General features: G+C 50.4%; 1 protein-coding gene across 2 annotated transcripts in view; it reads right to left on the reverse strand.

Annotated features, from left to right (window-relative positions):
* Window positions 1-15,302, reverse strand: part of DOK5 (docking protein 5) — a 32,703-nt gene extending 17,401 nt beyond the window's left edge. For both annotated transcript variants that reach the window (XM_068208035.1, XM_068208034.1), the window contains exon 1: window positions 15,170-15,302. In XM_068208035.1, coding sequence (XP_068064136.1) covers window positions 15,170-15,235 — 66 coding nt within the window. In that variant the 5' untranslated portion in view covers window positions 15,236-15,302. The remainder of the gene's footprint in view (window positions 1-15,169) is intronic.
* Between the last annotated feature and the right edge of the window lie 1,263 nt (window positions 15,303-16,565).

A 16,565-nucleotide genomic window follows, 5' to 3' on the forward strand; every position in this document is an offset into this window, starting at 1 on the left:
AATAAACCAATAAAAAGTGGCTTTTAAAGCTGGAATCATTGCATGAATAATTTGGCAGCACCTCCCAGGGAGCACGGAGAAGTTTTCAGCGCCGTGCCCAGGACAGAGGGTGAATCCCAGACCCTGCTTGGAGCCCCAGCACAGAGCAAGGAACGAGGTCTCTGGTGCCACCAGGGCCAGGAGGTGCCTGGGCTGGTCACTGTTCCAGGCTGCAGGCACTGATGGCCTGACCTGTTGGTGTTTGCACAGCTGCTCTGCCAGAAGAACCAGCCCCAGATGCTCCCAGGTGCCTGCTCCATTGGGAATGCTGGGCTCACTCAGCCCCCAAACCAACATTTTCAGCCCCCACACCAACATTTTCAGCCCCCACACCAACATTTCCACTGCTGCTCCCCAGCAGGAATAAGCTGAAGTGCTGCTGGAATTGCCTGCACTGCAAGCACTGGGGCTGACAGGGATTAGAGAAGCCAAACAGCAAATTTTGGGATCTGATGTGCTGGCACAGAGCAGGAATAGCTGGCATGTGCAAAACACCTAAAACTCATCAAGTTTTCCCTGTGAGATCTTCTGAAAAAGCCCAACTGGGGATTTAATTCAAGTATCAAAAATTATCATCTCCTTATGGCTTATCCTGAAAATTCCAGCTTCTAAGAGGCCGTGGGACAGGCAACACCACAAAATTCCAAGGAAATATCGTGGCTGTTTGTGAGGTGGATCCCCCAAACCCCAGAGAGGCGTTGCATGGCCAAGGTCGCACCAAGTCCCTTCTATTTTTGTCTGCAGAGATCATCTGATAGAAATCATTCCCACAAGTGCAGGGACTTCAAAGGAATGATGCAAAGTGAGGATCTGGATTCCTGCCCCTCGGAGCTTCCCAAGAAGGCAGGAGAGGCCAGGAATGGCCAGGAATGCCCGTCCATCCTTGGGCTGCAAAGAGACTGCAGCAAATCTGAGCTCAGCTGGAACTGGACCTTCAAACCCATCCCATTCCCCCTCCATGGCAGGGACACCTTTCCCTGTCCCAGGCTGCTCCAAGTCCTGTCCAGCCTGGCCTTGGACACTCCCAGGGATAAAATTTTAATTTCAATTAACCTATCCCATAACAAAATTTAAAAAAAAAAAAACAACGAAAAAATAAAGTATCTTAAATAAAAAAAAAAAGAAGAAAAATATAAAACTAAATGAAATATCATACTTATATCTTATTACTTCATTGTTTATCTTAAATAACACAATTCTATCCATAAATCAGCCAAAAACCAATACTGAAGTAACCTTAACCAATACATCAGACTTAGATACCATTTATTTAACTTATTCAAGTCCAAAAAAAACCATTCTCAACCTATTTAGTCGGTTAACCAGTAAACAATTAACCAATACCACAAAATATCTCTCCAAATCTTCCACAATTCATTCTCAATCCCACTAAAAAACAGAATATCTAAACCAAATTTCTCCCTATGAACCTCAAAATTTAGAAATCCTTAATCCTCACATTAATTCCCAATGTGGCTGAGTAAAATGGAAAAAAATCAGGTTTTCTCAGCTTTGGGGTTTGGGAATATTCTCAGGCACAGAGGGAAACCGAAACCAGGGGCTGCTGTACTGTGTGATGACCCAAACCCTGGAGCATCCTGGAAATGAGGGAGAATATCTCTCCAAATCTTCCACAATTTGTTCTCAATCCCACTAAAAAATAGAATATCTAAACCAAATTTCTCCCTATGAACCTCAAAATTTAGAAATCCTTAATCCTCACATTAATTCCCAATATGGATGAGTAAAATGGAAAACTGGTTTTCTCAGCTTTGGGGTTTGGGAATATTCTCAGGGAAACTGAAACCAGGGGCTGCTGTCCTGTGTGATGACCCAAACCCTGGAGCATCCTGGAAAGGAGGGAGACCTGGCAGTCCTCACCTCCAGTGAGCACAGAATCGCCAATCCTGCATTTCCAAGTGCCTGAAATGCCCTTCCTTACCCAGGAAACACAAATTCCTGCACCCAGTAAGCATGGACCAGAATATTCCACTTGATAAGAAACAAAAGATTTGAATTTAGAAGTTAGAATCTGCATTTCTGTGCCCAGACCCTCATTATTTTTGTTCAGGAACCGATCTAAATAATCATCTGAAAATGGCCAAATATTTAGAAATTGGGGGGGGGGGGGGGGGGGGGGAGGTTATTTTTCAGATCTTGAGGCAGGGGGGTTAAAAATGGCTGTTTTAAAAATTAAAGATACGTGGCTTCCACCACACTCCAGGAAGGCAGAGAGATTTTACTACTAAAACAAACAATCCCACCCTTGTTTGTTATTTCAGAGGGGCCCAGAGGCCACAAACAGCAGCACAAAGCCTCAGCTGGCAAATTTCTCCTCTGAGAACAAGTGAGCCTCCAGGGGAAGCTGCCCTGGTTTGTTCCTCTGTGGTGTTTTTCTGCACTTTGCCCTAAAACAAAGAATTCCAGCGAGCTGCACTTACAGGGACACTGGGACACAAACAAACACAAACTTTGCTTTTTCCCCAAAGCAGGAGCTGCAAGCTCTCCCATGCAGCTTGGGATGCCTCCCAGGAACCCTGGGACATTGCCAGGAATTTATTTTTGGTGATTCTGGTGACCTCTAGAAACAGATAAAAACAGTAAAGGCACAGCACAACCCTCGAGAAACTCCTCGGTCTCTTCTGAAATTTGCATTTTTTAGTTTTGTAGGGGAAAAAAGTGCTGCCCCTTTACCCAAAGCTGGCAGGAACTCTCGGCCTGAAGGCTGCAGATGGAAAATCATTGGAGTGTTTTGCTGGACTTTGAGAGGGAGGGCTGGAATTCCAGGTCCAAGGTCCTTCCAACAGGGAGCAGTTTACACAGGCAACCAGCCAGGGTTTGGATCTTCATTCTTCTATTTAAGAAAAAAATGCTTTCCTTTGTCACTTCAGAGTCCAAAGGTGGGAAATGAGGCCTGAAATCATTTCTAGTTCAAAGGAAATTTGTCAGGGGATGGGATCTAGAATTCTGCTGTGCTTCTGGAAGAATGAAGCCGTGCCAAGAGAGAGACTGCAGCTCCTTCAGCGCCTGGCATCCCCTCAGGCAGCAGATCCCATCAGGAACCTGTTCCCATGAACAGCTCTGGGAACACCAGCTCTGCTCTAGCTCTCGTCTGAACGGGACTGGGTGACCCTGGGGAACACCAACAATCTTCCTGAGAGTTCACAAACTATCTAATTGGAATTATTCCCTCCATAAAACTATGGCTTGCCTCTCCTTTTCCCACCCATGCCCTCGCTGGCAGATCATTCAGGCCAATTTCCCCCTGAAACGCCACAATATAACAATTCCAAAGAGACGGATCACTGGAAAAAATCCCACAGCTCTGAAGGTCTCTAACTGGAATTGTGTTCAGCAGGGGCTGTGTAACAGCAGCAGCAGAGCTGCCCATGTGCTGGCTGTAAAGCCAGCCCTGCTCCTGGCAGCGAGACAATCTCCCTGTCCCAGAACACCCATTCCGTGTGGCAGGAGTGAGCCACATTCCCTGGATCAGCTCAGAATGTCTGCATCAATCAAGGCTGCTTTGCATCCTGCTTTTCCCTTCTCCTGGGCACTACAGAAAATAATCTCAATTTTCCTTCCCCGTGAGAACACATCTGGGGAAGGATAAACCTCCCTCCCTCCTCATTCAGGCTGTGTCTCCACCAGCAATATTTTACATGAGAGTCACCCACAGCTGCTAACAGGGAATGAGGCTGCAATCTTGTTTCTGGCTGCATTCAGAATGCACACTGCTGCTCAGGATTGCAAAGGTTTTTGCATCAAGTTACAAAACCCAGCTTTGGCACTGGCCAGGACTTGCAGCGAGGCCAGGGCACAAAGAAATGCCTGGCAGATCTTTAGGAATCTGTGCACCTTTAACTCTTGTTAATGCAAGTCACAACAGATTGCTACTGCTCTGGAACATCAGGCACTTCAGGTCTTTTCTCTTCAAAAACTCTCCCCTCCCCAGCTGCAATGACATCAACCAGAAGTGGGATTTTTGTTAAAGGCTCAGGCTCAGAGCCATTTATCCAGCCTCAGCTTCAAACACCTGAGAGCTGGATTGGAGCCCACAGAAGCATTCCTGATTGACAGCGTAATGAGAAGGCAGCTTTGTCCTACACCTTCATTTATTTGGGGTTTTTTGGTCCTTCAGGACTACACAGGACTGGTTCCACAGAGAAGATTCACTGCCAAAGCCCCTGAAAGTCTGTGACATTGTCTGAGGCACACAAGGGGCTGGGGAGCATCACTGAGGTTGGATGTCAGGAAAAGGTTTTTTACTGAAAGAGTGATCAAGTACTAGAATGTTGCAGTAAGGTAGAAAAATCATAAAGAAATGCTTCATAAAATCAGGCCTGCTCTGGCCAGCCTGTCATTCCTCCTAAGGCAAGCTGGCACTTTGCAAGTTCCATGTGAAAGCAATCCTGGTGTGTGTGAACACTTTGCTAACATAACAGTCTACTCCTGGGTGAAAAACAACCAGCACCTGTATAAACTGGTTTTACACCGCCAGATAGAAAAATGAAAACTGTCCCTCACAAACAACTTTTCCTGCACGTCCACACCAGGGTTGGAATGACCAATCCATACAGGGTAACAACTTGTTAATGACCAATAAAGTAATTAACAAGAAAGCTGCTGATCAATTGGAGTCCCACAGGAGGTCTGTAAAACCAGATAAAAAGGAGTTATGTGAATAAAGAATGGGCTTTTTTCCACCATGAGTAAAAGGGAGTCCGTGTGATTTATTCCCATACTGGAATGGGCTGCCCGGGGAGGTGGTGGAGTCACCATCCCTTGTGGCAGGCACATCCTTCTCTCTCTCAGGATTTTTTCATAGAGGAGCACAGAGGAAAGAAAGAGAAAACAATTTCTATTCCTGCTCCTTGTTTTTCCCATGTGGGATGTGTTTGGAGAATTGTTTACCTGGGGTGATTGCTTGGTTGGGTTCTGGTGAGGATTGTTGGAGCTGATGGCCAATCCAACCCACCTGTGGCTGCACTCTCAGAGAGGGGCACCAGTTGGGAGTGAGTTAGATATGGGAGAACAAGCAGGTTTGTAGTTTTAGTATCTCCTTTAAACAGTATATTAATGGATTATAGCATAGTTGTAATAAAGAAATCATTCAGCCTCCTGAACTGGAGTCACACACCAGCATTTCTTCCCAACAAGCTCACCTGCATTTACAATAACCCCTGATGTGTTTAACAGCCTGGATGTGGCACTGGGTGCCAGGGGCTGGCTGAGGTGCTGGGGCTGGGCTGGACTCGCTGGTCTGGAAGGTCTCTCCCAACCTGGTCATTCTGTGATCTCAGCCAGGACCTCCTGACAGCCCAGGGACTGCTTCTCTGTGTGCCCACGCTGTGCTCTGGGCAACGGCCAGGGAAGCACCAGCAGCAGTGCCAGCTTGTGCTCTGGGTGGCCACTAGCCCCTGGCTCAGAGGGGAACTGCTCACCCAGACGGGCACAGGGCACCCTGGGGTCCAACAGGGCTCTGTGCCAAGCTCTGTGCTGAGCTATCCCAGCCTGCTGGGGATGGGATTGTAAATCAGCTTCCAAGGGACACCTGGGAGCTTCCGAGAGCCCTTCCCAGAGTCTCGGGGGTCTGGTGGTCGAGATGACCCCGAGAGTGTAAAAAGTCTTGTTCTCCCGGCCCCGCAGCCAAAGAAGGAGTCGGAATGCACAGGGTCGGCTTCTCCAGGTCTTTTATTTTCTCTTACCTAGAACACGCTTCCTCAAGGAGCTGCAGTCTGTCCAGCAGGTCAGTCTGTCAGTCTGTGGCAGACTCCCAGCCCCTTGGGGCGGTGTTCACATTTTATACCAAAAACTCTGTGTGCCATGTTTACAATGACGTGCCAATATCTGTCATTTCTGTTGGGCAGTGTGTCTGTGCCTTAAACCAACAGAAAAGTGTCACCATCACAGCGAGACACGGAGGGCAAGGAGAAGGAGAAGAAGGTCAGGACAGGCCCAAATCCCTCCAGCTTGTTCCTATTGAATGCCTAATTTTCAAACCCCAAAATTCTACTTTTTCACCCTGTGTTAATTCAGCTACCACACTACTCAAACCCTTGTGGCTTGTAATTCCTCACACAAAGTTGGCAGCTTTTTCCACGGGCTAAAATGGAAGCCACAGGTGGTTTTGACTTCGTGCCAAGGTCTCCAAGCCCCGTGCCAGGGTCTGGAGATGGCCAGGGCAGCCAGAGGGATGTGCTGGGTTCCCACACCAGAGAATCGCTGCACGTGCCAATAAAGCAGGTTAGCACCATGTCCCCTCAAACTGCTGCTGGACCCAGCAGCTGCAGCTCTGCACTTCAGAGGCTCCTGATTACAGACCCTGGCCAGGTGATGAAGGACTTTACAGTGAAATCCTTCTGGCACAACCTCTGGAGGGCTTTGCAGGCACTGTGTGGCTCTGGCAGGGCAGGGGAGCAACCTGGAGCAGCACTGGAGGGACAGGGACACCCAGGAGGGCTGGACAGTGAGAGCTGACAATGGAAAATGTCTTTAAGGAGACAGGGCTGGGGTTTAGACCTTTTTTGTCCCACAGGAATATCACAAGTATTCTGTAAAGGAGTCCTTTCTCTCCTCCCTCTACTCAGAGCACACTGGGAGGTGCCTCTTAAATGTGACCTAAAAGACATTAAAAGCAAGATGTGAGTCTCCAGACTGCTCTCCCTGCAAAGCTGATGAGTTGGATGAGGTATCATTAGAAAGAGCATTATCTGAGATTTTTCATGGGCCTACAGCCTACAAAGTGTAGGTTTGTTGGCTTGTTGGGGTTTTTTACAGACCATACACAGAGCAGGTTATAATTCAGGGCTGCTTAAGGCCACTAGGGGAGAGAAGAGCCATTCCTAAAGAAGAGCCAAGAAGCATTTACAGCAGTGACAGCTGAAAAAAAGCAGCCAGGCTGGAGCTAAGTATCAGATTTGGCTCCTTGACCATCTGCTAAGCTTTGTACACGGGCACAGTTAATTCTGGGCATGAAACTGGAGAGAAGAGAATCAGCCTGGGACTGTAACTGGGCAGGAGGAACAGTAAAGGCTTCCCTGGAGGCTAAAGCTGGGCTCTGTGCAGGCAGCTCGTGCTGCCAGCAGCTGGATTTGCAGCTGGATTTGCAGCTGGATGTGCTGCCCTGCTGGGCCAGCCATGGCACAATCCCAGGAACCAGCCCCGTGTGGGATCAGGGAGCTGCAGAACAGGGTCTGCAATGATTCCTGTGTGCCACCCTGATTCCACAGCCTCTGGGGCACTGCTGCAGCTCATTAACAGCTCACAGAGCTCACTAATTAGGACATGGGATGCTCTGGGTGACAGCCATCCCCAGCTCTGCCAAGGACACTCCTGCTACAGCCGGGGCAGCAGGGTGCTCTCCCAGCAGGCACAGCTGGGACCTGCCCCATGCCTGGACTCGCTCACAAACCCAGGTTTTCATCCCCCCACCGCACACAAACAGCACCAGGAGCTGCATTTCAGAGCTGCACTTGTACTTCAGAGCTGGACTCGTAATTTTAAGATGACACCTAAGGAGACCCAAAAAAAAAGGGCAGAAGTTGCACAGGAATGAGGTCTTTCTGTCAGTAAAGCAATTTTTCCAGCACTAAGCTGCCAGCATCCAAAGCCAGCCACGGGAGAAGGGCTGCAGCTGCTCCATCCTTGAGCAGCCCAGCTGTACCTGAAAACAGGATAAAAAAACCTGCAAAACTCGGGTAATGCTCCTTGTTAGGAGCTGCTTGGAGAGCTGAGCTGACAAATGCCCTGCAAGCATCCCACAACAGACGGGAAAATGGGAATAACTTCCCAGTCCTGGCCTGCTGTCACCCTGTGCCACTCCCCTGCGAGCTGCAGGAAGCAGCAGAGGACTTTCTGTAATAAATGCAGCTGCTGCCACCCCTGCAGACAGCTCCAGATGCGCAGGTGACGCCCTGGCACTGTCTCAGCACGAGGTAAATTTATGCCATTCCTTCCACATTTCCCCTTCACTCCTGGCATCAAAGCCCTGCAGGCACAGGCCACTGCCCGGGCTGCTGGGGGGCAGCTTGGAAATCCAAGAGAACGGGCATGAAAAGGGAAATGGTGCTGCCAGGGAGTGCCCGTGGGCTGGGCTGCACCAGAATGGGGGCTTTGGCACGAGGGAGAGTGACCCTGCACATCTGGAGTGATCCTGCCCCTCTGCTCTGCACATCTGGAGTGATCCTGCCCTCCCCCCAGCCTGTGGGGCACATCTGGAGTGATCCTGCCCTCCCCCCAGCCTGTGGGGCACATCTGGAGTGATCCTGCCCTCCCCCCAGCCTGTGGGGCACATCTGGAGTGATCCTGCCCTCCCCCCAGCCTGTGGGGCACATCTGGAATGATCCTGCCCCTCTGCTCAGCACATCTGGAGTGATCCTGCCCCTCTGCTTGGCACATCTGGAGTGATCCTCCCCCTCTGCCCAGCCCCATGAGGCACATCTGGAGTGCTGTGCCCAGCTCTGGGCTCCTCAGGACACAAAGCTCCTTTTTTGTTTTTTTGGGTTTTTTTTGTTTTTGTTTTTGTTTTTGTTTTTTTTTTTTTTTTTGTGTGTTTTTGTTTGTTTGGTTGGTTGGTTGGTTTTTGTTTGTTTGTTTGTTTTATTTAGGGGAAAGGACCAATACTGACGTAAAGAAACACTGAATAAAACAAGGATTCCAGAGGCAGTCTTTCCCTGGTAGAATTCCTTTTTCCACTGGCTCCTGCAGCCCTCCTGCCCTTTTCCAGGTTGCTCAATGGACAAACCCAGCTCGTATGAATTTCTCATGTCCCAGCTGGATAATTAAAGACAGAGTTCAGGAGTTCATTCCCATTTAGGAAGATCCAAACTGGAGAAAGCTGCATTAAAAATTCTATAAAAGCTTTACACTCCTCCATTTACCAGGGAATAGCCACTTGTATTTTACCACAAGCACCATGCCAGGAGTCTGCCACTCAATGGGATGAGTTAATTCAGAACATATTAATTCAGAACATCAGCAAACATCCCCCCTCACCTTCCTGGAGACATTCACAGGAAATTTTCCTTTGCCAAACACAGAGAAGTCATTGATAGTTCCCCAGACAAACATTACTTGGCAAGTAAAAGGACAATTTAACCTCTTACACTGACATCACTGAGGGGAAATACCACTCTTTTTACCCTATTGATCTTCTGAACTGAAACAAGTGACATTATTATCAGTAAAACAAAAACAAAACAAAAAAAAAAAAAAACCAAAAAAACCCACCAATATTCATTTCAACAGCTTGAACTCTCACTGGTATTTCTGACAGCACTTGATGAAGCCAGACAAAAAGATAATGGAACAGTCCATCATCTTCCACAGCATTCCTGAAGCTACACAAACACCAAATTAAGATGTCAGGCTCAAATTAAGATGTCAGTCTCAGGAGCAGCCCTTGCATCTGTTACTTTCTTTCAAGTGTTTCCACAGCCACTGCAAAATGTTATTTATCTCTGATCTCACTCCAGGGCAATGCCCCAGCACAGCAGCGGGAGAATTTCCTTCACACTGGGAAAGGAACTGAGGATGAGAAGGCACCAGAATCTCCAAAGAGTGAATTTCACCTGTTTATAATTAGGTTTCCTTTCTCTTCCTGCCTGTACAATCATCCCTGACACACCCTTGCAGGGCTGGGGCTGTCACCTCCAGAAATCACAGGTTTTTTCTACCAAAGGAAGAGCAAATAGGGAAGAGAGCCAGGATCCACAACCAGCAGGTCAGGGAAGTGTTTGGGATGAAGGAGAAAGGGTCAGATTTGCTTTAAACTTGTTACAATAAAGCATCTTTAGAACAAGATAGCAAATGGGTAAGAGGCACTTGTTAGGAGTCAGTTCAGCCCATGAAAACCTTTGGAATTGATTGCTTGACTTCACAAACTAAGCCCATCTTCCAAAGAAGAGCACAGAAGGTGATTTATCTGAAAACAGGCTGGAAAGCACAAAAAAACCATTCCTCCTCCTAAAATGTGCCAGCATCAAAGCAAGAGTTTCATACTCCAAATCATGATCTGTGTAATCTTCTGGGGGGAAACCAGGAATAGTTCTGAGGTTTGTCCTTTTTGGCTTTTGGTGGGGTTCTTTGGGAACAAACTGAGACCCTCATCACTCCATGCTGTTCCCACAAGTCAAACATTAAAAGAAACAAAATGCAATTCCACCACGGCAGCTGCAAAACTTCCTCTTACCTCCTCCAGAGCCGGGCTGAGCACCCTGATCCCCCAAGACAGGGGTGACACGAGGTGACAGCACCCAAAGGACAAACCCTTCTCCAAGCCCAGGCCCAGAGCTGACCCCATATGGACACGGACCTGGACTCTCATCCCATCAACTCTGTGCCACAGAAAACCCAAAGGGGCCTGGCCCCAGTGCCCAGAGGGAGCTGCTCTGGCCTTTACTGGGATCCATCCCCTCAGCAGCTCCAGGAAAATGCTCCAGCTCCCCAAGGAATGTTCTGGAGCCCATCCCTGCTGCCACTGACAAGCTCCAAGCAATAAGAAATCTTAATATCTATGAATATATTCTAACACCTTATCTAGCAGCTTGCCAGAGCTCTGAATTTCCAGTGGGATTAATATCCTGCAGGTTGCAGTTGGTGCCTGAGAAATCTGTTCAGTTTTTCCCTGTCTCCAACTTCCAGACTGAGAGGAGCTGCAGAGGTGAACAGAGTTTTATTAATAAAGCTGCTTCAAATGGAGATACAGGCAACTTTTTTCCTTCTCCTTCCCCCTTCCCCCAGCCTTACATCATTCTTCTTTCCAGTTTTCACAGCTCAGGCTCTAAAATCCTCATATTAACTTGCTGGCACATGTATTCAGGCACCAAATCTCTCCCACCATATGGTTCCAGTCCTGCAGATTGTCTCTCCCCCACTCTACCTCTCCTCCCACAGGGTTTCACAGAATCAGAGCTGTGCAGAACTTGTCAAAGTACATGTCACAGGCAACGTGCAGCACCAGTCTCCTCAATGAAGCTGCCACAGGACTCGCTTTAATTAAAATCAAGCTCAGCAAACCCTGAGAGCTTGAATCTCTCTGCAGCTTCCCACAGTCAAGCGTTTCTGCTGAATTGGACAAGTCCTGAGCTCTGTGCAGGAGTTCCTCCAATTTTCTAGGCACGAGGCAGAGGTTTTCCCATCTAAAACAAGGGTGTGCAGCCAGCACTTGTGCTCTGCTTCCTGAGGAACAGCCCACAGGACAAAACCGCTGGGTTTTCCCAGTTCAGTCTTGCACGTGGCCACTGTGACATGGGGAACTCCTCACCCAACGCTCAAATAAACACTGGAAGGCTTCACATCCTCCTCATTTTAGGTGAAAGTGTAATACTGCCAGAAAATCACTAATCAAAGCAAAGCAGGCAATCCAGAAAACTAAGAACTAGGTTTTTTTCGCTGAGTTTTTTAATCAATCCAGAAGTATTTGAGCACTGCTGACACCACTTCAGCATTTCCTGGGAACAAAGAACTGGCTGCAAAGTTGGGCAGCCTCAGCTCCCTCTGGTCACAAGTTGAAGGCTGAATTACTACAAATCCCTCCAGGGGCTGGCCAGGAGTGCCCCGATGCTGGAGGACACCCCTGACACCACATTCCTTCCCCCTGATGTGATGAAGATGTTTTGGGCCAGTAAGGCCCATCCAGCACAGAAACCTGACCCACCCAGATCCAATTTCTGTCCTCAACGAGGGTCACACTAAAGAGGGAACAATTCCACTGTTGTAGTCCCAGCAGTCACATCTTCCACCAGAGCTCAGGAGTGGATACAGGAAGGGGAAGTTCAGCCTGGACAGGGACTGCAAGCCAAAAAGTGAGCCTGGAACCAGCACACACCACTGGAGCCTCCACAGAGCCTCAGCTGCCTTGTCCCTTGTGCAGCTTCTCACGCTCACCAGAGCCACAAACCCCTCCAGTTCAAAGATCTGCTCCTGTTTTGATTTTAATTGGTATTTTTAATTGAGCCAGCCCAACCTAGAGAGAAAGCTCAGGTGTGTTCACATCACCCCCACCCCAATAATGGAAAGGCCAGAACAAGTTTGCCATCAGGGAAACATCTCCATGATGCACTCCCCCTCAGGAAGGTCACCCTGTACCACAGAACGAGGCATTGTCTGAAAATCAGGAGCACAAAAATGACTTTTTAGACAGAAAGAAGCCATAAAGCAACAGCCCTGCTTCATGCATAGATATAAATCCCTTAATCAGCTGAGAGGTGGCTGCAAAAGCACCGAGTGTCCTCCTCCCCACACACAGGTCCTGGTGGTCCCTGACAGAATCCCTCCTCCCAAAGCAAAGCTGATTTTCTCCCGGTTTGAAGAACTCTGGGAGGTTGTGCTTCTGCCCTGTCAGCAGTTTTCCAGCACACAGCCTCCTGTGTGTCACTGCTAATGACACACCAGCCCCACGCCACTGGCTGAGGGAATTATTTTCCTCCCTATAAGGATGGAAAGAGTGGGGAAGAGTGAGCTTTCTGCTGAATATATTTGGCCCTGCAGAAGACACATGTGATACAAATGTTGCCATGGAAACTATTCTATTAAATAATATTCAATTAAACTCACACGTTAGAAGCACGCAAGAAGAGTTCAGGTGCAAAACTAATTAGCCTAAATTCAATTTTTGGAATTACAAAGTAGGGCCTTCCAGAACTGTCACGTTCCTTTCAGAAGAGGTTCGGATTGGAGCAAGCTGCTTCTCTGCACCCCTTTCATTCCAAATGTGGCACCTGCACCCCAGTTCCTCAGGAGAGTCATTTCTCGAGGTAATTTGTGGCTGCCAGCCCTGCTCCCAGTTCCCTTGGAGATGGAATTGCCACAGCATTGTAGAGGCAAAGGCAGGAGCTGAGCTGCATTCAGCCTGGGGAGACAATGCTCTGATTACAGCTGTGCCGCCAGAACATGGGAATGGATTTCAGTGACTCCCACTCACATCCTGCCCCAGTGGGAGTGTGAGATCCCTCTCAATTATCCAGCAGTCCTGCAGGGGCTGCAGCAGGCTCGTCCTTCCTGATGCTTTCACAGCGTGGGGAAGTTGTCTGATAAAAAGTTACTCTCTTATGCTCTGAAGTATTTTTTCCCATCCCAGCTCCTGGGTGTCCCACAGCCCTCCCCAGCACAAAAACAACCTGTGGGCATAAATCCTTCACCCTCTGAAGGAGCCAAGCTCACAGCAGCCACTGAGTGAGACTGAATTCAGGCTCCTGCTGAAGCCAGGAGCTCAGCCAGCTCCAGGTGTCCCATCACACCTGCAGCCAGGAGGAAGGGGCACCAAGGAGCAGGGACACGCTCCAGCCCTGCCTTTAGAGATCCCAGACTGATCGAAATTACCCATTTCTGCTTGGCTGCTGCACACCAGGGCACTGGGCTGTGAGCAGCTTACAGAAAATGCTCCAGGAAGAATCTGCAGCCACATCTGCTCTCGAGTCGTGGGCCAACACTTCCCAAGCTGGAAAGTAAGCAGCCCTGAATTATAACCTGCTCTGTGTATGGTCTGTAAAAAACCCCAACAAGCCAGCAAATCTACACTTTGTAGGCTGTAGGTGCATAAAAAAGAGGAAGAATATTTCAGATAATGATTTTTCTAATGATACCACATCCAACTCATCAGTTTTGCAGGGAGAGCAGTCTGGAGACTCAAGTCTTGCTTTTAATGCATTTTAGGTCGATTTAAGAAGCACTTCCCAGACTGCTCTGAGTAGAGGAGGGACAGAAATTGCTCTTTTACAGCTGTCACATGCACATCTCCTAAGAGGGCATGCAGCACTTCCTCAGCAACAGCAGCACCCTTCAGAGTGGTCTGGAAAGCCTTAATAAAGGAAAGGCACCAGCACTGACAGCATTTACAGCTATTGTGGGCTTCGGTGAACCTTATTCACATCTTCACTGAGCTGCACTGTTACAGCATGGAAAAATGGATCACAGTTCAATCTCACTCATCCTTTATGCCAGAGCAAACTGAGCACTGATAAGTATTCAGTAATGAGACTGAATCAGGACACACCAGTTGTGCCCAATTTGCTCTCCGAATAACATTCCCCCAAAATGCCACAGAATCTCACGGTTTTACAGAATGAACTGTGCGGGCGAGTGCAGGGATGAGAAATCCAGCCTGATGGAAGACTTCTCAATCTTTCCTGTTTCCAAAACAGCCTGGGAGATGCAAGTTCCCAAAACTGTGGAGAAGTCATTGCCCATGGGTACAGCAAGACAAGGGAACTGTAACTGCAGTGAGCAGCAAAAGCTTTCAGAGGACCACAGACACTCCCCCGAAACGAACAAATTCTGAGCTGGCAACCCAACAGTTTTTAATAAGCACAGTAAATCAGTTCCTTTCCGGTCCTGAGAGGCTGATACACCAACTGAAATGTTTCATATACACAAAGCCTCCCTGCAGGTGCTTCCCCCCGGAGCCAGGCTCCCTCGGGGACACGGAGCTCTCCAGTCCCATGCTCGGGGGAGCCCCTGCACAGGAGGAGCCCCGGAATTTCAGGGCTCATTCCAGCCCAGCTGCTGCGGGGAGCTGCCCTGCCCACAGCCGGAGCCGGGAACACGCCAGGGCAGCACAACAACCTGAAAATAACTTCAATATTAAACCAGCAGCTAAAGGGGGCTGCGTGAATTTTCATTTCGCGCAACTCAAGCGACTCTAAAAGCCCCGAAGCCACCGCAAAGCTTCGCCTGTCCCACGCGGGACCCCAAACCCTGAGTGGCAGCAGGAACCGGAGCACCTGAGCGGCTCCAGAGCGCTCAGCTCAGCCCTGCCCGGGGCTCCCCGCACCCCCAGCCCGGGGCACGGCCCCCAGCCCCGGGTCCCCCCCGGAGCAGCGCTCGGAGCTCAGGGACAGCGGGTGGAGGCAGCGCTGCATCCCCGGCTCCCGACGGGAGAGAGAGGAGAAAAGGAATATATCCATCCACACCTATACATAACACATATTCAGGTGCCTTCATTCCTCTCTCCTCGTCTTTTTGTTTCCTGCGGAAAAAAACCACCCAGCTCAGTTTGCGAAAAGAGGACAAAGGAGTGGCAGGGGAAAAAAAATAAGGAGGAGGAAGGAAAAAAAAAAAAAAAAAAAAAAAAAAAAAAAAAAAAAAAAAAGGCAAAATGGCCAGCCCTGGGCAGGCTCCCCCGGGCACTCACCCCCAGCCGCCGGCTCCGGATGCGCACGTAGCCCTGCTTCACGATGTCGTTGAAATTGGAGGCCATCCTCGCCCGGGACAGGCGGCGGCGGCGCCGCTCAGCCCGCCCGCATGGCCGAGCAGCGCCAGCCGCGCCCCGGCAGCGACAGCACCGCCCGGGGAGGGACAGCACCGCCCCGGGACCGACAGCACCGCCCCGGGACCGACAGCACCGCCCCGGGAGGGACCGCACCTCCCACCGCACCGCCCCTCCGAACAACCCGCACCGCCGCGGGAGGGACCGCACCGGCCCCGGAGCGGCCCCGGAGCGATCCGCACCGCCCCGCACAGCCCTCTGGAGCGACCCGCAGCACTCCTGGAGCGATCCGCACCGCCCCTGAGTGACCCGCATCTCTCCGCTCCACTCCCGCACCGCCCCCGGAGCGCTCCGCTCCGTCCCGCACCGCCCCCGGAGCGCTCCGCTCCATTCCCGCACCGCCCCCGGAGCGCTCCGCTCCACTCCCGCACCGCCCCCGGAGCGCCCCGCTCCATTCCCGCTCCGTCCCGCACCGCCCCCGGAGCGCTCCGCTCTGTCCAGCGCCTTCCCGCACCAAGCCCCGAGCGCCCCGGGCCGGGCACAGAGCTGTCACAGCTCCCGTCCGCACTCCCTATGCGACCCCCGCTGCTCCATCCCCGCATCCTCACCCCCATCCCGCACCCTGCAGCTGCGGGTGGCCCAGCCGAGAGCGCCCTGAGCAGCCCCTCCGTGCTGCAACACCTGCCTCAGGCCTGTGGCTTCTCCCCAGCAAAGTGGCTTTCCCAGAAAGACTTTTGGATGCCTGAAATTCGGGCGGGATTCTCGGGAATCTCCTCCCAAGGACGAGGGACGGGTAACCCGAGCTGCTGCCCCGTGCCTCACGCCGGGGAAATGTCCCAGGAGCCTGAGCTGTGATTTTTATGGGCACTATGTGGTCGCAGTAAGGACAGACCTTGCCTGGCACCGGGCCCTGGGGTTGCTTTCTGTGGCTCCAAGTTCTCCTTTTCCAAGAATGTGCAAACAGTGCCAAGCACTCCGGAGATGCAGCAGAGAGGGGCTCTGGTGGCTCCTCACGGGTTACCTGCCAGTGGCACACTATAAATACCCTGTCCTGGAAAAGGGACTGCTCAGCTCTGCAAAACAGCTTTTAATAGAGCCACAAATACAGCCCAAGGAGGTCAGCCAGACACGGGGCTTTGACCTTGGGAATTATCCTGAGCTGGAAATCACAAATGGGACAGCAAAGATGGCAGAGCAGGGACGCACCACGGAGCACGCCAGGGAGAGCAGCCCCAGCTGGGCTGAGCTCAGGGCTGGGGGAAGAGCTGCCCATATTTATTTAGATCACAGAATCAAGGAATCATTTAGGTGGGAAAAGATT

Source organism: Anomalospiza imberbis, chromosome 17 (assembly GCF_031753505.1).
Source record: "Anomalospiza imberbis isolate Cuckoo-Finch-1a 21T00152 chromosome 17, ASM3175350v1, whole genome shotgun sequence".
Lineage (NCBI taxonomy): Eukaryota > Metazoa > Chordata > Aves > Passeriformes > Viduidae > Anomalospiza > Anomalospiza imberbis.